Below are 23403 nucleotides of genomic sequence, written 5' to 3'. Positions count from 1 at the left end.
TCCGCCGCTCATGTGGAGGAGTGGGGAATCGAACCTGGTTCTCCCGATCAGAGTCCACCGCTCCAAACCACCACCCTTAACCACGCTGGCTCTGAACGAGAGGAACACAGGGACATAGAAACAGGTCAGGTGAAAGCATTACACACAGCTTACAAAACTGACGTGGCTTTAAATAGGAGACCAACAAATGTGCAGAAGACACAGCTCTGTCAGCAGTTCTTTGCCAAACAGCTAACTATTGAACCTCCATGCGCAGAAGCATTGTACTCGTAGGTGATTGCTGCTGGAGGGGGAATACAACAGGGAACAGCAACCCCCTTTCTTTACCTCCTGGGGGCTGCTTTCGGTCAGAAACAGGATGCTGGGGGAGTTTCTAGGAAATTACATAATTAACCTGCCCAGCAGGGCTGTAAGCATACATTTTTAGGGTTTTCCCCACTGCTAAATCAAGAAGAAACGAGACACAAGAAACCACCCGTTGCTGGTTTCATATCTGGTCCTTACCCGGACTTGGTCAAACGTGGAGCTGTTTTGATCTCCTGTTCCCCAGGAACCCGAGGCCGGCCTCTCTTCCAAACCTGCCGAAAAAACAAGAGCAGGAAAAAAACAAAACGTGGTTACTTTTATCAGCAGAAACCTTCAAAGGCAAAGCCCTTGAAGTCAACTTTTCCTTCTGCAAACAAAAATATTTAGACGAATTTGGGAGGGAGGAGAGACAGAAATTACAAAACTAAGCCAACCTTTTCCGGTGGGACATCATTCAAACTTCCTGCGGCCACTGTGGATTGCCTGCCCGAGAACATCGGAAATTACATCAGGCTAAAAGCGAGGAGCTTCGACTATCCTCTGCAAGGGGAAAAAGCCTCCTTGGAAGCGGAAAGCTAGCAGCTCAGGGAGAAGGGCCACGCTTTGTGTTGCGCGCAGAAAGCGAGCGCCGGGTCTACTTGGCAAGCAAGACAGGGCAGCAAAACCCTGAGTTGGCAGAACGCATTCTATACATCATGGAGAAGCCTAGGGGGGCCCTTTCTGAACACCCCCCCCATATTAATATATGTAAATATGGCATACCAGAGAGAAAGATGTGAATACCTTTTTATAAAAGATTTCATAAAACTGTTAAATATGTAGCAATTTTGTACTTTTCAATTTCTGAAAAGATACTCAAATATTTCCACAATATTTATAAGTACGTATATGTACACACATATATGTGTCATCTGATTACCAGAATTTTTATTAGTAGTAGTATCCTAAATTTCTCCTCAATGACCCAAATTTTGCATCTTCATTCTCTTCCTTAGTGGTTTGTGCCAACTGCTATTCTGAATACAGGTTGAATCCCTCTCTATAGATATCTATATCTAGGGTTGCCAGTATTGGGTTGGGAAATACCTGGAGATTTTTGGGGTGGAGCCTGAGGAGGGTGGGGTTTGGGGAGGGGCTTCAACGCCATAGAGTCGAATTGCCAAAGCGGCCATTTTCTCCAGGTGGACTGATCTCTATCGGCTGGAGATCAGTTAAAATAGTGGGTGATCTCCAGCGAGTACCTGGAGGTTGGCCACCCTATCTATATCTAAATCTATTTAATGCTCTGTACTTTTATAGTGATTTTATAGTGAAAGCTGCCTTCAGGGTATTTCTCATAGTAGGGTAGAAGCATTTCGACAAATAAACACATATTTATCATATTATTAATTAAGTAATATTTATAATGTTGCAACTGTGCTCTGCCGAGCTGGTTTTCTACTTGCAGGGAGTTTTGAAAACATTCAAAAATGAGATTCTCTGCTCCCACCCCCAAATAGTCTTGCAACTTGATGTGGTATAGTCCATTCCACCTCCTCAGGACTCTACCACCTCATCCTCCCCTCTGACATGACACGTCACAGTAGAAAATACATAGCTGGGGCAGGAGACCCCCCATTGTCATCCCAAGGATCTCTCTGCAAGCCCCCCCCCCAAAAGAAGGCAACAAATTGCTGAAGACTCTCTTGTTGGACGGCTGACTGGATTCCTTTCATTTCAGGACAGTCTGCCCCCCGCCCCCATAGAAGCCAAGAGGCATCGTTGCTAGAACATCTTTCCCAAAAGAGCAGGGATCGACCTTGCCCCACAGGTTACCAACAGACGAACACGCAACTCGTCGGCTGCCGTGTACGAAGCTACCCGGCGCATTCGCCTTGTCCTGTGCGACCAACCACCACCTTCCACTTAGGGTTGCCAACCTCCAGGTACTCCGAATCAAACACAGATCAACCATACAAAGTATAGCTAAACAACAGACCGTATTATACAATAACATTGACAAACACATACAAAAAGTCCTATTTCTTAAGCATAAAGACACAAAGCCACAATATTCCAAGGTTTCCAAAATGCACTATCCTAAAGACAGACAAAAAGTCCAACAGGTACCAATTCTGGGGTTTTCTTCTTCTTTCAGGTGTGGATTCCAGGTAAGTATTACTCAGTCCCAAAGCAGGGGAGCAAAGGTGAAGAGGAAGACGGCCATTTCAGTTCTTCATCAGTTCTACTTCACCAACGTTATATGTCCTGTCTCTTATTTCATATTAAAGAATCCATATCCAAGAATCCTTCATAAGGTTCCTTCCCAGGATACCAACGATTTTATTTCTTAACAGTCTTCCAACAGGTTCCTTCTCAGGATACCATTGATCTGTGTTAGATTTGGAGTAACTACATTTATACACAGAGGTGTCTATTTTGGCTTACTAACCTCCAGGTACTAGCTGGCGTTCTTCTGCTATTACAACAGATCTCCAGCCGACAGAGATTGGCTCCCCAAGGAGAAATGGGCCGCTTTGGCCATTGGAATCTATGGCATTGAAGTCCTTCCCCTCCCCAAACCCTGCTTTCCTGGCAACCCTACCTCCACTTGAGATTTCGCTTCTAGGGGAAGGACTGAACCCCGAAGAAGGGGTAAACATTAGCAAGCTGCATCGGTGACATTCGAAGGAGGCATTCCTAAAGGGAGGGGGAAGCGCAGAAAAGTGAGCTGTGCCCCATGGCACATTGGTAGGGTTGCCAGATCCAGGTTGGGAAATACCTAGAGTCTGGGGGTGGAGCCTGAGGAGGGTGGGGTTTGGAGAGGGGAGGGACTTTAAGGCCATAGAACCCAATGGCCAAAGCGGCCATTTTCTCCAGGGGAACATCTCTCTTAGTTGGAGATCAGTTGCAATAGTGGGAGATCTCCAGCTGGTACCTGGAGGTTGGCAACCCTTGCCGCAGCTATAGGCAACCTGCTGTTCCAGTCCACATCCTCCACCAGCCAACGCAAAATGGGAGGCAGAAAGGCATCGCTTGGCTCTCGGGCCTCACGCAAGCGCGCGCACATTTCCAAGAGCTGATTATTATGGGAAACGCGCCATCCTCAGCTCTCTCTCCTCCGCTTCCCCCTTACTGTTCATTTAACCAGAAACTTCTTTCAAATTCCAAGCCTTCTATTTCGGGGGCCTTTTGTGTTAATCATTTCCCCTGGAGAATTGGTGTTTAATTGCTGTCTAATTTGCATAATTATGCATATTAATCTCCACACCTAATGAATATTCATAGCCCTCATTTAGATTTTGTTTTCTAATCAAAAAATTTTCCAATCTGATTACTGTGCGGATTTGGGGTAGCGGCAGAATCGGCTTGCATTGCAACTCTGGCTACTACGCATGGGGGGGGGGGGAGGGGGGAAGCTACAATTCTTACCTCCTCTGACAATTGCTTTTGCTTCCCCCCCTCCCTGCCTTGACACAATTCAGCTCCGTCTGAACCTGAACCTAAATCACAAAAGGAAACAAACAAACAAAAAAAAAGCAGGAAGGCTCGCAGGTTTAGAACTACCACTTGCAAAATTGTCACCGCCGGCCAACGCATGCTGCGCTATGCACATACAGGGGTGCGGCAGATTCCCGCAAACAGAACAGGCACCCGTTCCAAGGAGCTTACACTCCCAATTCCGACAGTGGGGAAGACAATAGAGGGACTGGGAGCCTTCTGTAGATCAGGCTCTACTGGAAGAAGAAGGAGAAGGAGAGTTGGTTTTTATACCCTGCTTTTCTCTACCTTTAAGGCGTCTCAAAGCAGTTTACAATCGCCTTCCCTTCCCCTCCTCTCAACAGACACCTTGTGGGGTAGGTGGCGCTGAAAGAGTTCAGAGAGAACTGTGACTAGCTCAAGGTCACCCAGCTGTCTTTATGCGGAGGAGTGGCGAAACCAACCCGGTTCACCGGATTAGAGTCCACCACTCATGTGGAGGTGGGGGGAATCAAACCCGGTTCTCCAGATTCGAGGCCGCTGCTCTTAATCGCTATACCACGCTGGCAGCAGTAGAGTGCTGAACGAGGATCCCCATTCAAATCCCAACTGGGTTATCTTGGCACAGTCATCTTCGTTCAGCCTAAGCTGCCACCACCACCACCTCCTCCTCCTCCTTCTGTAGCGTTGGCAGCCTGAGGTATTCTGACCTGCTTTTCACACTGCAGTACCTAGCACAACACCCTTGCAGTGGTTGCAACTGTAAAATACTTGGGGGGGGGGAGAAGAGACACATGGGGGGGCTCGTGTTTATTTATTAAAATGTGGATACTTGCCTTTCCCCCTAAAAGGGGCAGGGCAGGCAAGGCAGCATAGAGGCGATTAAAAAAAGAGAGAAAGAAACAGACCCCGATTCGCCAAAAACAGGGACACCGTCCTCAAAAGGGAAAAGGGGCCGTTGGAAACACAGCGCGAGGCATGAGCTTGGAGCCCACTTGCACCAAAAGGAAAGGCTGAGGCAGGAGAGCCCGGTGAGCCTGAACATTCTGTGGTGTCCCCTTTGCGGGTTTCGGCCACCGGACCTTTCCAGCAGTCAGCAAATCAACGCCTGTTGCTCTGCTCGGGCGTTGAACTGGCACCGTCTGGCCCCTGTTCCTCTGGAGACTCAGGCGCAAGCTTGAAACTCTGCGACACTTGTGATCAGAGGAGAGGAGGGGCCGTGGCTCAGCGGTAGAGCATCTGCTCGGCATGCAGAAGGTCCCAGGTTCAATCCCTGGCACCTCCAGTTAAAGGGACCAGGCAAGTAGGTGATGTGAAAGACCTCTGCCTGAGACCTTGGAGAGCTGTGGAGAGGGGTCATGGCTCAGAAGTAGAGCCTCTGCTCGGCATGCAGAAGGTCCCAGGTTCAATCCCCGGCATCTCCAGTTAAAGGGACTCGGCAAGCAGGTGATGTGAAAGACTGCTGCCTGAGACCCTGGAGAGCCTGAATTGACCCTAGATGCTCAAATGACTAAACTGAGGCTGTCGTATTTTGGTCACATTATGAGAAGGCAAGAGTCACTGGAAAAGACAGTCATGCTAGGAAAAGTTGAGGGCAGCAGGAAAAGAGGAAGACCCAACAAGAGATGGATTGACTCAATAAAGGAAGCCACGGCCCTCAATTTGCAAGATCTGAGCAAGGCTGTTAAGGAGAGGACCTTTTGGAGGACACTGATTCATAGGGTCGCCACGAGTCGGCACTTAACACACACAAGCTGTAGCAAGGAGGGGGAAATTGCCCCCCATGCTCTGTTTATGGAGACGGCTGTACCTCCATGAAGTTGAGGGGGTTCTGCCAATTCCCCCCCCCATCTTGCTGAAGCGCTGAATGCCCAGTTGAGCCCCGCCCACCCCAAAAAAACTTTAGCAGTCGCTTGGAAGAAGGGCATAGAAGCTGCAGAGGAAAAGGCACCCCCTCAAAATTTTACTTCCACCGAATTTCTTCCTCCAACACGACCAGTGAACAGTATCTGCACGCTGGCTGGGATGCGCACACAAACACACACGATGCAAAGCCAAGCAAATATTCTTTTTTTTGCTTTGTCAAACTTCTGAACATCATTCCTTCTTCTGCCCTGGTCCTGCCAATTCCCGTTCCATTAATACAGTTATTAAAATTTGGGTTGGGGGGGGGGAGAGAGAGAGAAGGAATAGCAACCCCACAGATTAATTATGCATTTTAATAACCCCGATCATGAATATTCATAATGCATTCCGTGCTCATGTTCTAATTAAAATGTACTAATAGTTGAAAATGTAGCTGTCAGACAGAGAGAGCAGGGGGTTCGGGGGGTGGGAGGACCCTCCCTCCCCACGCTGGAGCATTTCGATGCACAGACACAAAAGGGCAGCGGATTCAGACGGATGCTCCCCACACATCAGAGCCAAACAAATGTACCCACGCTCAACATTAAGGCGCATACGTACGCAGAGAAGCAACGCAGGCCTAAGTCATCAAAAAATTAGCGTTCTCTTACAGAGCTCACGAAAGCATGGTCACTTGTACACACAAAAAAGGTTTACCGTCAGGGTCTGGTTGAACACCGCCGGTTAGGGAAGCACAGAAGAAAGGCTTCGAGTCGTTCCGAAAGCTAGACTCAGCTGGCAGAAACAACTTCTTTCCAAAGGGCAAGTTGCTAGCCCTCGTGGCTGTAAGGCTACGGTGGAATGCACGGCTCGAAGGCGGCTGAACAACAGCAGCCGAACCGAACCGATTACTTTCTCCCTCTTTTCACAAAATGTTATAGAAGATCCCCCCAATTTGGACAGCTGAACAGAGCATTTCAATCGCCCGACCCCACGTGAATTGGGAACCCTCAATAACCAGCCTCCAGTGACTTACAGAGCAATCCTATGCAGACTTACTCCAGTGTAATGTCATGGAAATGAACGGGCTTAGACTGGAATAATTCTCCTTAGGATCGCACCGTTCGTCTCGTGCTAACTGGGGCTACGCCGAGCGAATTTACCTCTGCCAGCTGAAGCAGCTAGCCAGAAAGGGGGTTGCGGGTGTGGTCTTCGCCATGCTCAGGCACCGTTCTGCTGACCCTGAAGACCCCCGCCTGGGCTCAGGCACCGTTCTGCTGACCCCTGCTCTTTAGCCTGCGAAATTTTGCTCCTCTGATGGGATCCGCTTCACCCGTAAACCTGCACCCGGACGGCGCACCTCCCTTCGGAGCATGAGAACCGAAGAAAAAGGGGAACCACGGAACTCAACCTAAAAGTCAGGGGAAACCGAAGGGGTTGAGCTAAACGCGATCTAATATAGCAACCAATAAATCTACTTTTATTATATATTGTGCACAATCATATTTAAAACCACAGGGCCTAATAGACAGGCTTCCTGAAAAGAACAGACATAGTTACAAATATTACCAAACAGTTGATGTTAGTACCTAAAATGACCAGAATCTGACCAGATGCTTTTCGGCCTTTTACAGGCCTTCCTCAGTTGCCAGACATTTTACAATACGCATCCTGACATATATGTTGTACAAGGTAAAATATATACATATAAGCCTTTCATTCTGTGTGGCTTTATGTTAAAATGGTTCACCCATGTGCCTTAAAACATGTTGCCAACTTCCAGGTACTAGCTGGAGATCTCCTGCTATTACACCTGATCTCCAGCCGATAGAGATCAGTTCCCCTGGAGAAAATGGCCGCTTTGGCCATTGGACTCTACGGCATTGAAGTCCCTCCCCAAACCCCGCCCTCCTCAGGCTCCGCCCCCCCAAAACCTCCCACCAGTGGCGAAGAGGGACCTGGAAACCCTACTCACGGCTCACACCTTGTACATGAGATTCAGCATTTCAGGATGTGAAGAAAAGAATCTTGGTCATTTTATGTGTTGGTAATACTTGTAACTATGTTTGCGCTTTTTGGGAAGCCTGTATATTAGGCCCTGTGTTTTTAAATACAACTTTGCACAATATATAATAAAAATAGATTTATTGGTTGCTATATTAGATCGGGTTTAGCTCAACCCCTTTGGTTCCCCCTCTTCGGAGCATGACACCCATGGGTTGAATTGAGTACATTTCTCCGAGTGGAAGATGCTTGGAGGAAAAATTGCGCCCCCCCCCCACCTCCCTGGGGTCAAGATGCCCCACCAGCCTCCCGGATCTCTGTTTCACAGAAGAAATGGGGTGGGGGTGAGGAGTGGGGGTGGGGTGGGAGGGAGGCAGGACCAATCTGGCGGCACGAACATTTGAAATGAAATGGGGGGTGGCAGAAGGCACCCGTGATAAACAGCGCCATATTAAGTAGCTTTCGTGCCTAATCGGGCTGCGAGAATCCGCCTTGGAGAAGGAAACTTAGCCGAGCACGATCTCGGAAAGTCAATAAAACGAGTCCGCCGGCAATTAGCTCGGCTGCTCGGGCAAAGTTGTTTTGCCCCTGCCCTTTCCCAGCAAAGAAGCCGCTGTCCTCCAGCAGACCGGCATGCAATCCTGTGCACCCCCACCCTGTGTCTCCGTTACAAGCAGTGGTTTATTTTTTGTGAAATAGATTCCCCCTCCCAATCCCGCGCACAGTTAACTCCAAAGTACGTGCGAGTGGATGCATGAGGCGCATACACCTAAGCATGTCGGAGGGTGCAGCTGGCAAGCGAAAAGGGAAAATAAGCATGTTCCTCAACCCGAGGAGGAGGAAGAAGAGTTGGTTTTTACATGCCGATTTTCTCTACCACTTATGGCAGAATCAAACCGGCTTACAATCGCCTTCCCTCCCCCTCCCCACAACAGACACCATGTGAGGTAGGTGGGGCTGAGGGAGCTCTAGAACTGTGACTAGCCCAAGGTCACCCAGCTGGCTTCATGTGGAAGAGTGAGGAAACCAACCCGGTTCACCAGATTAGCCTCCGCCGCTCATGTGGAGGAGAGGGGAATCAAACCCGGGTCTCCAGATTTAGAGTCCACCGCTCCAAACCACCGCTCTTAACCACTACACCACGCTGACTATTTGGGGAGGTTAAGAGAATGTGTGGGTGGGGGGGAGCAGAGTGACATTTGTAAGAGAAGCAGCTTACCTGGCTCTCAAGATTCCCATTTTCCTTTAAAAAGTCTCCCAAACCCACCCACGGGGCACCAGTTTTCCAGCTGGGATAAAAATACTTCTGGGAAAGGAGATCTTATGGGGAGAATAAGGACATTACTTTTGGAAGAAAATGTAGAATTGCAAGCAGCAGCTACGAAAGGACCCCAGCCACGATTCTGAAAAACCTGCTTTCCCCCAAGAAGTCGGGGAGTAGGGTTGCCAACCTCCAGGTACTAGCTGAAGATCTCCCGCTATTACAACTCATCTCCAGCTGATAGAGGTCAGTTCCCCTGGAGAAAATGGCCTCTTTGGCCATTGGACACTATGGCATTGAAGTCCTCACCTCCCCAAACCCCGCCCTCCTCAGACTCCACGCCCAAAAAGGTCCTGCTGGTGGCAAAGAGGGAGCTGGCAACCCTAGTACTCCTTGGCAACTGGTGGGGGTGGGGAGGCCTAGGCCTTAGTTTGCTACAGGTAAGCCCCCCCAGGTAAAGGAGCCCCATGGTGCAGAGCGGTAAGCTGCAGTACTGCAGTCCAAGCTCTGCTCACAACCTGAGTTCAATCCCAACGGAAGTTGGTTTCAGGTAGCCGGCTCAAGGTGGACTCAGCCTTCCATCCTTCCGAGGTCGGTGAAATGAGTACCCAGCTTGCTGGGGGTAAAGGGGAGACGACTGGAGAAGGCACTGGCAAACCATCCCACAAACAAAGTCTGCCTTGGAAACGTCGGGATGTGATGTGACCCCATGGGTCAGGAATGACCCGGTGCTTGCACAGGGGACCTTTAACTTTAACCCCCCCCCCACCGGCCAGCTGAATGGTACCAGAGGGAGGGCCCTTAAAGCGGGGAATACCCCCAGCCCTGGCAGGGTCTGGCAACCCTAAGTTGGGGATGGGGGCAGGAGAGGAAAATATAGAATTGCAAAAATATTCATTTTCCCCCCTGCATGATTATTTTGCTTTTTTCCTTTACGTTATTTACAGTCCGCCTCTCTCTCAGGGACTCAAGGAGGACTACAACGAGAGCGCTTTCACACACTTTCAATCTACTTTAACGGTCGTTGGCCAATGGATTTTACCGTTTCACACAGTAAAATCCATCTGCACAGTGCATTGAAAGTGGACTGAAAGCGCATTATTTGGCACGTGTGAAAGCGCCCTGAATCAGTACAGCCAACAAAATGGGAACTTCAATAAACCAACGCACTAGGTTTGTAGTAGTCTGGAATTAACCAGCAATCATAAAAAGATAAAACTCAAGCAGTTCATAGTGGACCTCCAAACTTTTTAAAGGCCCCAAATCACTACCCATGTCAGGAAGGCGGCGTGGTATAGACCGATCTCGTCAGATCTCGGAAGCTAAGCAGGGTCGGTACTTGGAAGTGGGGCCACCAAGGAAGGCCCTGCAGAGGAAGGCAATGGTCATTTACCTCTGCTTAATCGCTTGCCTTGAAAGCCCTGTGCTGGGGTCGCATAGGGTTGCCAACCTCCAGGTACTAGCTGGAGATCTCCTGCTATTACAACTGCTCTCCAGCCGACAGAGATCAGTCCACCTGGAGAAAATGGCCGTTTTAGCCATTGGACTCTATGGCATTGAAGTCCAGGCGGGATGAACACATGAAGCTGCCTTCTACTGAAACAGACCCTGGGTCCATCAAAGTCAGTATTGTCAGACTGGCAGCGGCTCTCCAGGGTCTCAGGCAGAGGTCTTTCACATCACCTACTTGCCTGGTCCCTTTAACTGGAGATTCCGGGGATTGAACCTGGGACCTTCTGTAGGCCAAGCAGATGCTCTGCCACTGAGTCACGGCCCCTCCCCATACCACATCACTGAATGTTTCCACCCGGCTTTCGCCCCCTGCACACAGAAAACGAGCCAGTCTTCTCCCTGACAGGCTAGATTTCTAACTGCAGGGATTTGTGTGTGGTGGGGGGGGGTGTTGACTGGAGGAACACACAGTCATGTGAGTAAGCAGTACAGGCCGGGCAGGCTTTACCACCTCGCTGAGAACCCGGCCGCAGCGAGAGAGTGGGTGTTAAAGCAAAACATTCTCTCTGCTCCTTGCGTTTACGACATCTGGGAACTGCTGAGGCTGGAGAAATTTCAGACAAGAGTCCTTGGGGAGACCCATAGCCTGGGGAGGATTGGTTGGTGGTGCGGGACTGGGGGGGGGGAGAGCAGCCCCACCACCACCACGGCAAGCCTCCTTTCTGCCACCTCTCCCATGCATGCGGAGATAGAAATGTTTACTTTAAAAAGAGAGAGAGAGAGAGAAAAAGCTGATGGTAACAATTTGGCAGGAGTTAATTCCGCCTTATTGCAGCTACGCCATTTGCCTGAGCAGGGCGTTCTAGTTCAAGAGTTTTGAGTCTGCTTCTTACTCAAGCTAAAAAGCACAATTTTTAAGGAAGAAAAAAGCCCGTTTTTTTGGGGGGGGAGAAAGAGAGAAAGAATGAATGGTGGGTGTAACATTGCCAAGACTATTCCACCCACCAAAAGAAATAAAGCTGGATGTATTTCCCATTTAGTATTTTTAAGCCATATTTAATTTAATTCATATTTAATGTAACTCATATTTAATTTAATTCATGCCATCGTGTTCCCTATTACTATGTATCGGTGCGAAAGCTGGATGATGAAAAAAGCTGATAGGAAAAAGGCGATTCCTTTGAAATGTGGTGTTGGAGGAGAGGGTTACGGATACCCTGGACCGCCAAAAAAACCAGTGGGTTCTAGATGAAATCAAGCCTGAACTGACCCTCGAAGCTAAAATGACTAAACTGAGGCTGTTGTACTTTGGACATATTATGAGAGGACAAGAGTCACTGGAAAAGACAGTCATGCTTGGCAAAATGGAAGGTGGTCAGGAACGCAACCATCCGACCGCGTTTCTACGTCCGTACATTGGAAAAAGGCCGCCGTACATTGGAAAAAGAGATGCATTGCACATGAACTTTTCCTATAATTTTCTCCAAAATCAAAGGAGAATCAAACGTTGTCTTTTAATTGACAGGCTTAGGATATCTGTGATTGTTTGACTTGTTATGTGGAAATTTTGCACCAATAGAGCACGTTTGTAATTCTTTGCTGTTAACTTTAATAACTTTGCTGTTTAATTTAACTTTTAATAACTTTGCTGTTTAATTTGTTTGGCAACGCTGCTGTTTATCTTTTGCAAACACACATAGGGCAGGCTAACTAGTGTGTGCTATTACCTGGAGGTTGGCAACCCTAATGGTCCAACCCCCTTGCCCGTATAACATACCCATTTTAAAGAAGGTTACCAACCCCCTCCAACCAAACAACCTTATTTACCTGCTCCTTCGTAAAACGACTGCATTTGGCATGCCGATTCAAAGGAGAGGTAATTGGGATGTGGAAAACCCCGGTTTCTGTTTTGCTTTCCCCACCCCCAAGTAGGGTTGTCAGGCCCACCTCCGGTGGGAGATTTTTGGGATGGAGCCTGAAAGGGCGGGGTTTGGGGAGGGACTTTGATGCCGTAGAGTCCAGTTGCCAAAGCAGCCATTTCCTCCAGGTGAACTGATCTCTATCGGCTGGAGATCAGTCGTAGTAGCAAGAGATCTCCAGCTAGTACCAGGAGGCGGGCAGCCCTACCCCCGAGCAAGTGAGTTGAACCCACACGTCTTTGTGTATTTATGCCTCAATGGCAGAAAGGACGGCATAAAGAGGAGAGAAATAAAAATGGGGGTGTGTGTCGGCGACATAAACAGGTGAAAACGTTTCACAACCGCCAACATACGGAAATCTGGAGAAGGAAAAGAAAGGCGGGGACGGCTTAGTCCTAATTAAAATCCCTGCAAAGCCTGTCTGCTTCGCCCCCATGCCAAGGAGCAGGTTTTCCGAGAATACTCTGCCTCCAACAAAAGGAGGATGCCCTCACCGAAAAGGCCACTCTTTCCAAAACCTTTTGCTTCGGAGGACCAAAGAAGCCACTCAGAATTAACCAAAACTGCAAACACAATATTTCCCTTGGGCTAAAGGTCTCTTTCGGGGGCAGATAAGTCTAGATTTTTTAAACCGTTTTTATATGCCGACTTCCTCTACCTTTTAAGGAGAATCAAACCAGCTGACAATCTCCTTCTTTTCCCCTCCCAAAATCACCCAGCAGGCTTCATGGGGAGGAGTGGGGAAACCAACCCAGTTCTCCAGATTAGAGTCCGCCGCTCATGTGGAGGAGTGGGGAATCGAACCCGGCTCTCCAGATTAGAGTCCTATGAGAAGCGGTTGAAACGCTTAGGGCTGTTTAGCTTGGAAAGAAAGCGGTTAAGGGGAGACATGATCAGAGGTCTATAAAATTATGCATGGTTTGGAGCGAGCGGACAGGGAGAAGCTTTTCTCCCTCTCTCATAATACCAGAATGCAGGGTCATCTGCTGAAGCTGGAGGCTGAGAGATTCGAAACAGATAAAAGGAAGTATTTCTTCACACAATGCATAGTTCAATTGCGGAACTCCCTGCCCCAGGATGCGGTGATGGCTGCCAACTTGGAAGGCTTGAAGAGGGGAACGGACATGTTCATGGAGGAGAGGGCTATCCATGGCTACTAGTCAAAATGAATACTAGTCATGATGCATATCTATTCTCTGTTATCAGAGGAGCATGCCTATTATACCAGGTACTGTGGGACACGGGCAGGATGCTGCTGCTGCAGTTGTCTTGTTTGTGGGCTTCCTAGAGGCACCTGATTGGCCGCTGTGGGATGAGACTGCTGGACTTGATGGGCCTTGGTCTCATCCAGCAGGGCCTTTATGTTCTTATATCCATGGCTACTAGTCAAAATGGATACTAGTCATGATGCATACCTATTCTCTCCAGGATCAGAGGAGCAGGCTTATTATATTAGGTGCTGTGGAACACAGGCAGGATGGACCTGCTGCAGTCGTCTTGTTTGGGGGCTTCCTAGAGGCACCTGGTTGGCCACTGAGTGAACAGACTGCTGGACTTGATGGGCCTTGGTCTGATCCTGCAGAGCTTTTCTTATGGAGGACAGGACTATCCATGGCTAGTAGTAAAAATGAATACTGGTCATGATGCATACCTATTCTCTCCAGGATCAGAGGAGCATGTTTATTATATTGGGTGCTGTGGAAGACAGGCAGGATGGTGCTGCTGCAGTCGTCATGTTTGTGGGGCTTCCTAGAGGCACCTGATTGGCCGCTGTGGGAAGAGGCTGCTGGACTTGATGGGCCTTGGTCTCATCCAGCAGGGCCTTTATGTTCTTATATCCATGGCTACTAGTCAAAACGGATACTAGTCATGATGCATACCTATTCTCTCCAGGATCAGAGGAACAGGCCTACTACATTAGGTGCCGTGGAACGCAGGCAGGACAATGCTGCTGCAGCCGTCTTGTTTGGGGGCTTCCTAGAGGCACCTGGTTGGCCGCTGTGTGAACAGACTGCTGGACTCGATGGGCCTTGGTCTGATCCAGCAGGGCTTTCCTTATGCTCTTAGATTTTCCAACTCTGGATGGGCGATTGCTGGATAAGGCTAATAAAATCGGGGGGGGGGGGGAAGAGTCAACATCTGACTTCAGAGTCTCCGGCCCCAGCGGCCAAAAGGACGTGATAACAGGAGAGAAGACGAGAGCGGGGAGAAGCGGAGGTGACGGGGGAAGGCGGAGAAGGGGCCCGATGGAAGAAAGGGAAGAGTAAACACACCCACGCAACTGTTCCTCCGGGAAGGGGTGACGAGAAACCCAGAGGGGAAGACAACAAAAAACCTCTGGTGCCCCAAACACTTCCCTGCAGCTGTGAAAACAAGATGGACAACCCCCCACCCCCCCATCCAGGGAGCAAACCAGGCTCCAAAAGGAAAAGTGCAGAGGGGGGTGGAGAGTGTTAACCCGACACAATTAAATCAAACTTTATTATTATTATTTTTAAAGCAGCAAAAACAAGAGTCTTGAACTGTGCCTTGGGGGGCAAGAGAGGGTGGGGGGGGGTTCTGTCCCCGGCTTGTTACGAACCCGGAACTGAGCAAGTTTCACGAGACTCACTTGGGTCAAAGGCGGCCGGGTGGGGGGTAGTGGTTAGGACGTCCCCATTGCAAGACCTGGTTTCAAATCACCGATCAGGCTGCACTCCTAAGGATGTTTTCCTAGGAGCAGGCCCGGGTGCATCGATTGGTACTTTCTTCTGAGCAGGCCGGTTTAGCGCCACTGGCCATGACGAGCCAGCGTGGGGTAGTGGTTAGGAGTGGTGGATTCTAATAGGGAGAACCGGGTTCGATTCCCCGCTCCTCCACATGAGCGGTGGACTCTAATCTGGAGAACCAGGTTGGTTTCCCCACTCCTCCACATGAAGCCTGCTGGGTAACCTTGGGCAAGTCACAGTTCTCTCTGAATTCTCTCAGCCCCACCTACCTCACAAGGTGTCTGTTGTGGGGAGAGGAAGGAACGGAAATTGTCAGCCGGTTTGATTCTCCTTAAAAGGTAGAGGAAGTCGGCATATAAAAACATACTCTTCTTCTTCTTCTTCTGAAAGCTCACTAGGTGACCTCGGGCCAGGTCCCAGGAGGGGCCGTAGCTCAGCGGTAGAGCTTCTGCTTGGCATGCAGAAGGTCCCAGGTTCAATTCCCCAGCATCTCCAGTTCAAGGGACTAGGCAAGTAGGTTATGGGAAAGACCCCTGCCTGAGAATCATGGAGAGGGGCTGTGGCTCAGTGGTAGAGCATCTGCTCAGCATGCAGAAGGTCCCAGGTTCAATCCCTGGCATCTCTAGTTAAAGGGACTAGGCAAGTAGGTGATGTGAAAGACCTTTCTCTGCCTGAGACCCTGGAGAGCCGCTGCCGGTCTGCGTAGACAATACTGACTCTGACGGACCAAGGGTCTGATTCGGTATAAGGCAGCTTCATGTGTTAATGTGCCCTCTCCCACAGACTCCCTTGCAGGGTTGCTGAGAGGATAAACGCAGGAAATGGACCTCGGGATGCCACCCTCACCTCCGCGGAGGAAAGGCACACAAGTTCCAGGCTCAGCCACCGCATCTCCCGCTGACAGATGTCAGGCAATGGACCTTTCCCTCCGGGAGACCCCATAGAGCTGCCGCCAGCTGCCAGAGGGAGGCAGACCGAGGGCCTAAGTTAGCACAGGAACTTGTGTTTCTCCCACTGTACACATGTCCCTGTTTTTAACTGGACAGCCGTCAGAGGGCACAAGAGGTGGTCAGTGGAACGGAGGAGGAGGAGAAGAGTTGGTTTTTATATGCCAACTTTCTCTGCCACTTAAGGGAGAATCAAACCGGCTTACAATCGCCTTCCCTCCCCCTACCCACCAGACACCCAGTGAGATAGGTGGGGCTGAGAGAGCTGTGACTAACCCAACGGTCGCCCAGCTGGCTTCATGTGTAGGAGCGGGGAAACAAATCCAGTTCACCAGATTAGCGGCCGCCGCTCATGTGGAGGGGTGGGGAATCAAACGAAGCTGGATTCTCCACCCTCAAGAGAAGAAATAGGGGCCGCTTTGCAAACATTAAGCACAAAAGGAAACACCGCCGTTCTGTTCAGAATTAGGTTGCTTTTTTTAAAATGCCTGATTTTTAGAAGAAGAGTTGGTTTTTATACACTGACTTTCTCTACCACTTAAAGAATAATCAAACCGGCTTACAATCACCTTCCCTCCCCCTCCCCACCACAGACACCCTGTGAGGTAGGTGGGGCTGAGAGAGCTCTAAGAGAGCTGTGACTAGCCCAAGGTCGCCCAGCTGGCTTCACGTGGAGGAGTGGGGAAACCAACCCAGTTCGCCAGATTAGCCTCCGCCGCTCACGTGGAGGAGTGGGGGAATCCAACCAGGTTCTCCGGGTCAGAGTCCACCGCTCTTAACCGCTACACCATGCTGCCTTCTCGCACCACGCCGAGCTCTCCTCTCTGGCGATCAGTCTGCGGAAGCCAGACGGTGAGTCACAACGCAGGAAAGGGGACAGAATTGTTCCACGCAAGGAAGGGCCGTGTGTGTGTGTGTGTGTGGGTGCGCGTCTGCAAAACAAGACAGCCTCCCCCCAATCTCAAACAAAAAGCGTTCCCTTTTCTACCATCTGCCCCTTTTTAAATGGACGGAAACTCCCCCCCCCCCTCCGCCCCCAAGCCCTTTGTCTTCAGCTATTTGGCTAAACCGCTGTTGCCACAACAAAGAGGGTTTCCTTCTCCCTTCCCCCCCCCGTGCCCCCCCCCATCGTTTTAAATCCACAGCCATGCCCAGACACCCCTCCCCAAGGCATGGGGGGAAAGGCCGCGTCCCCAGTTGGCGTTCCTCAATGGGGGGGCTGCGCCCTTAACAATTATGGGAGTCTGAGAGAACGTGGGGCACATGAACACATGAAGCTGCTTTATACTGAATCAGACCCTTGGTCCGTCAGAGTCAGTATTGTCTACTCAGACCGGCAGCTGCTCTCCGGGGTCTCAGGCAGAGGTCTTTCCCATCACCTACTTGCCTGGTCCTTTTAACTGGAGATGCTGGGGATTGAACCTGGGACCTTCTGCATGCCAAGCAGATACTCTACTACTGAGCCACAGCCCCTCTCCATGGCTCTCCAGGGTCTCAGGCAGGGGTCTTTCACATCACCTACTTGCCTAGTCCCTTTAACTGGAGATGTCAGGGATTGAACCTGGGACTTTCTGCATGCCAAGCAGATGCTCTGCCACTGAGCCACAGCCCCTTCCCTATAAAGCATGAACACACAAAGCTGCCTTCTACTGAATCAGACCCTCGGTCCATCAAAGTCAGTATTATCTACTCAGACTGGCAGCGGCTCTCCAGGGTCTCAGGCAGAGGTCTTTCCCATCACCAACTTGCCTGGTCCCTTTATCTGGAGATGCCGGGGATTGAACCTGGGACCTTCTGCATGCCCAGCAGATGCTCTACCACTGAGCCACGGCCCCTCCCCAAGCTTTGGCGATCTAGCAAATTCACACCCAAGGGGAGATTTGAACTCAGGACTTCTGGGCTCACAGCTCACACTGTGGATTGGCTGGTATGTGTGTGTTCAAGCTAGCGCCTCGGGGCAATAACTTGCCAGGGTAGATCTTCAGATCTCAGATGCACTCTCCTTACGGTTGTCAGCTCTGGGTTGGGAAACCCCTGGACCTTTGGGGGTGAAGCCTCGGGAGGGCGGGATTTAGGGAGGGACCTCAGTGGGGGGTATAATGCCATACAGCCCCCCCCCCTCACAAAGCAGCCATTTTCTCTAGGGGAACTGATCTCTGCAGCCTGTTGTAATGCTGGGAGACCTCCAGCCGCCGCCTGGAGGTTGGCAAAGCTAACTCTCCCCAATTTATTTTTGCGTGTGCAGCTTATTGAGTGAATAATTCTGTCACCCTAATTGCGAAGAAACCAGGCGGCAAAGGACAGCTACCCCGACTGTCTCGAAGTAACTCCAATACCTTGAATAGTCTGCTGATTACTTAAAATTCCACACCCGCCCTTTAATGAAAAGAAATTACACCGGGCTTTTGCTGTGGATTCTACCCTGCTCAGGTTGCAGCTTTAGGCTTTTTCTCTTCCTGTTCCCCCCCCCACCCCCATCAGTTATGACACTGGTTCCCAACCAGGGGTCTGTGGACCCCCAGGGGTCCGCGAGAACTAAATTAAGGTCCGCGAAACACAGTTATAAACCCATAATAAATTAATATTTTCAATTAAAAGTTCTCTATTATAAAATATATATATTCAAATATAATTCTAAGTTTAATGTTTAACTAACAGTTATGATTAAAGTTTATTTTCAAATTCCCGGAATTTTTATTTTGAACCTTGGGGTCCCTGCACCGAACAAAAAAGTCCTAGTGGTCCCTGGTCAAAAAAAGGTTGGGAACCACTGAGTTATGAGAACGAAAAGGATGGATGGCTGCAATGCCACCCTCTGGCCATCTCAAGTGGTGGCGCTGAAGAGCAGCCAGACGCACGCATGCACCTTTCCCCATTCCAGTAACGCACGTTCGATTGGGAGAAAGGTTCTGGACACCAAATATATTTTAACCGCCCGTCCGCAGATGAACACTGAAGATCTTACGGGGGCCCTGTGAGGTGGCAAAGGGTCTTGAAACTAAAAGGCAGGCGACAGGAACCTCAAGGCACACAAAAATACGTTTAAAAATAAAACCATTTTCGCTTGCAGCCAAAGAGGAAAGCGAAAACAGTCACCTGCAGCCATGCCTGAGAAACTGGAAGTAAAAAATTTAACCTCCCCACTGCTTTAAACCCAGCATCCATACCGAGGACATCAAAATAACCCACATTCTGGAACATAAGAAGAGACCAAAACGGTCCATCTAGTCCTGCACCCTGTTTCTCAAAGAGGCCGATCAGGGACCTCCAAACACTCCCATTACCACAGACGTCTTGGCCACCCAACAAAGGAAAGGATTTCTTTACCCAAAGCATAATTTGTGAACTGGCCACCATGAGATGCAGCAATGGAAGCTCACTTAAAATGGCTTTATAGAAAGGATTAGACACATGCTTGGTGCACCGCCCTAGCAACATGGCTACTGGTCAGGAGAAACCGAATGGAACTTCCACGTACAGTGGCAGTATCCCTCCGAAAGGGGATGGTTTCATGTCCTGCGTATGATATCTGGCTGGCTGAAATTGGAAACAGAAATCAGGGCTGGACAGACCGTTGGTGCCGACAAGTCACAGCTGACTGGTGGCAACCCAGTAGGGTTTTCAAGGCAAGAGACGTTCAAAGGGCTCTTCTGATGTTCTTGTGAAGGCCTTTGCCTCTATGCCCTGTTGTTGGCCCTCCAGAGGAACTGTGTGAGACAGGATGCTAGACTAGATGGACCACTGGTCTGATCCAGCAGGGCTCTTCTGATGTTCCTATGAAGGCCTCGGCCTCTACGCTCTGTTGCTGGCCCTCTAGAGGAACTGGTTGGCCACCATGTGAGACGGGATGCTGGATTAGATGGACCACTGGTCTGATCCAGCAGGGCTGTTGTTCCTATGAAGGCCTGGGCCTCTATGCCCTGTTGTTGGTCCTCCAGGGGAACTGGTTGGCCACTGTGTGAGACAGGATGCTGGACTAGATGGACCACTGGTCTGATCCAGCAGGGCTCTTCTGATGTTCTTATCTGGAAAGATGATTCTTACACACTTCTGAAAGACCTTTAGCCACATCGTCTGGTTTCCATCCGGGCTCACTGAAGCATCAAAATGTCCCCTAACTCCTGCTGCAGCCAATGCTTGTGGGTTACTGCCCCAAACATCCCCGAGAAGTCAAATTATTGGCACTCAAGCCATGGGCTTCAATTCCTTTCACGTCTGCTACCCCCCCCAGGGAAGGGCATCCCCTGCGGGGGATAGAGTGGAAAGCAGCCAGGAGAGGATGCATCTCAAGGAGACCGAAACGGCGCGTCCAAGTTAAAATTAGCTCTCTGTCAGCTTCCTGACTTGAGAACTCTATTCATTGGGGTCTGGGATTGTCATCACGCACAAATAGTTTGGCGCACGAACGCACAAACTATGCTCCGTGTCTGGCTGAAGGAGCTGTGTACTGGACCTCTACTTCACCCCCCCTCACTACCACAAAAGGAAGCAGTTTCCGGTGGTTACAGAACAGGTCGAGGAGGATCCGACACTCAAGACTTCGCCCCGCCATCCTTAGAAAGGGTTGGGTGTTCTCCAGCTCCAGAGTTAGAGAGGGAATTCCCAGAATCGCATTCTGATACGGATGTTAAGCCGGAGCCCAAAGGTTTCATTCTCAGTATGAATAGCAAAACAGATACTTTGGCAGATCCCCTCCACAATCTCTGCTCTCTCCTTAGAAGCCAAGAGATGATTAAAAAGAAGAAAGAGGAAGGAAGGAAGGAAGGAAGGAAGGAAGGAAGGAAGGAAGGAAGGAAGGAAGAAAGGAAGGAAGGAAGGAAGGAAGGAAGGAAGGAAGGAAGGAAGGAAGGAAGGAAGGAAGGAAGGAAGGAAAGAAAGAAAGAAGGAAAGAAAGAAAGAAGGAAAGAAAGAAAGAAGGAAAGAAGGAAAGGTAAGAAGGTAAGAAGGAAAGAAGGAAGGAAGGAAGGAAAGAAAGAAAGAAAGAAAGAAAAAAAGAAAGAAAGAAAGAAAGAAAGAAAGAAGGAAAGAAGGAAGGAAAGAAGGAAAGAAGGAAAGAAGGAAGGAAAGAAGCAAAGAAGCAAAGAAGCAAAGAAGCAAAGAAGCAAAGAAGCAAAGAAAGAAAGAAAGAAAGAAAGAAAGAAAGAAAGAAAGAAAGAAAGAAAGAAAGAAAGAAAGAAAGAAAGAAAGAAAGAAAGAAAGAGTAGTAGTAGTAGTTGGGGGAGTAGGGAGACCAACCTGGTTCACCAGATTAGAAGAGCTGGTTTTTATATGCTGACTTTCTCTACCACTTAAGGGAGAATCAAAGGGGCTTACAATCGCCTTCCCTTCCCCTCCCCACAATAGACACCCTGTGAGGTAGGTGGGGCTGAGAGAACTCTAAGAGAGCTGTGACTAGCCCAAGGTCACCCAGCTGGCTTCGTGTGTAGGAGTGGGGAAACAAATCCAGTTCACCAGATTAGCCGCCACTCATGTGGAGGAGTGTGGGAATCAAACCCGGTTCTCCAGATCAGGCTCCACTGCTCCAAACCACCACCTTTAACCACTACACTACGCTGTGTCACCAATTAAACCTGAATGTTTTATACAATGTTTAATATTTAGAATCATTAGCATATAGGATTAGAGTTAAACACAGGAAAATAGAATAGTTCAGGTGTTTTTTTTAAGGAACATAATATTATCTAAATACTTACAGGCAGGTTGAAAGAATTTTTTGTAGTAAATTCAATTAGGTTACCCATATAAGATGCTTGTATATTATTAATCTGCATTATGTTTTCTATTTTGTATTTTCTACGTGGGTTTTGTTCTTTTTTATTGGTAAATAATAATAAAAAACAATTTTGAAGAAACAGTGTCAGATCTCTTCTGTGCATGAACCAGAATTTTTTATTTCTGGTTTATGGAAATAGTATGGAGCAGGCGATATACCCCAAAGCAGACTCTTGTCAGAGACTCTCTTGCTATTTATTGACAAAGGGGGAATTCAAGAGCTCTGGGCATGTGGGAGAGAGTCGGGGGCATACAGAACGTTAATCCTTCCTTGGACCTTTTGAAAAAATCTCAACCTTTCTTTTTTTAAAAAAAAGTTACTTACCAGGGCACCATGCAATTCTGGGCAACAAAAAATATACACACGTCATGTATAAAAGTAAGGTGTGTGTGTGTTAAGTGCTGCCCAGTCGTTTCCGACTCATGGCGAACCCATGAATCAAGGCCCTCCAAAACATCCTATATTTAACAGGGCCGTGGCTTCCTTTAGAGAGTTTATTCCTTCACATAACGCATAGTTAAATTGTGGAACTCCCTGCCCCAGGATGTGGTGATGGCTGCCAACTTAAAAGGCTTTAAGAGGGGAATGGACGTGTTCATGGAGGAGAGGGGTATTCGTGGCTATTAGTAAAAATGGACACTAGTTATGATGCATCCCTATTCTCTCCAGGATCAGAGAGCATGCCTATTATATTAGGTGCATTATAACACATGCCGGATGCTGCTGCTGCAGTTGTCGTGTTTGGGAGCTTCCTAGAAGCACCTGGTTGGCCACTGTGTGAACAGACTGCAGGACTTGATGGACCTTGGTCTGACCTGCTGGACTTCATGGACCTTGGTCTGACCTTGGTTATGATCCATCTCTTGTTGGGTCTTCCTCTTTTCCTGCTGCCTTCCACTTTCCCTAGCATGATTGTCTTTTCCAGTGACTCTTGCCTTCTCATACTATGACCAAAATACGATAGTCTCAGTTTAGTCATTTTAGCTTCTAGGGTTAGTTCAGGTTTGATTTGATCTATAACCCACTGATGTGGTTTTTGGGCGGTCCACGGTATCTGTAACAATCTCCTCCGATGCCATTTTTCAAAGGGATCTACTTTCTCCCTATCAGCTTTCTTCACTGTCCAAAAAGTCGTGTAGGGATCTTATAAATAAAACCGCCTGTCACAGCAAGCCAACAGGATATGGCGGGCTGTGAATCTACAGCATATGTGCCAAAGTTGTGAGTGGAGTCAAGAAGATGTCAATGGTATTAAAAAAAAAGTTGAAAAACTAATTTAGGCACACGCACACAGCAGCCATAAAAGAAACTCCAGCAAAGTAAATGAATAAAAAGGGAGGTGCCAAAAACAAGATAGGAAAGCACATGGTTTCTTTCTCCCGTCCCATAGCAACACAGACTTGGAGGCCGTTCATATGGCGAAAATCCCAGATCCGCCCGTGAAACGCGGTCGGACTTTCAAATGCAAATGTCGGCAGAAACGCAACATATGGTGGAGGTTAGTCCTTATTTTTCCTAATTAAACGGAGCACGGCTGTTTTGTATAACAATGTTAATAGGGCATTAGCGGGCTTTTGGAAAAGGGGGACCACCTTGCTTTAATTTTAATTTTTTTTTAAAAAAAGCTATTGGCAGAGACGGGGGGGGGGGGGAGAGAAAGGAAGACATCTTTCTCCCCACCATCAGCATCTCCCCAATATCGACTCCAGAATCTGGCATCTTCATAACG

The 23403-nt window shown here is 48.9% G+C and overlaps 1 protein-coding gene across 9 annotated transcripts in view; it reads right to left on the bottom strand.

The window, feature by feature from the left end:
* The window catches only part of TCF3 (transcription factor 3), a 106138-nt gene that overhangs the window by 61168 nt on the left and 21567 nt on the right, over positions 1-23403 (bottom strand). For all 9 annotated transcript variants that reach the window (XM_056845312.1, XM_056845314.1, XM_056845316.1 and 6 more), the window contains exon 3: positions 505-578. In XM_056845312.1, coding sequence (XP_056701290.1) covers positions 505-578 — 74 coding nt within the window. The remainder of the gene's footprint in view (positions 1-504; positions 579-23403) is intronic.

This window comes from Euleptes europaea, chromosome 2, assembly GCF_029931775.1.
Source record: "Euleptes europaea isolate rEulEur1 chromosome 2, rEulEur1.hap1, whole genome shotgun sequence".
Classification (NCBI taxonomy): Eukaryota; Metazoa; Chordata; class Lepidosauria; order Squamata; family Sphaerodactylidae; genus Euleptes; species Euleptes europaea.
The sequence above is the reverse complement of the archived record's forward strand: the minus strand, read 5'-3'. Positions and strand labels throughout refer to the sequence as shown.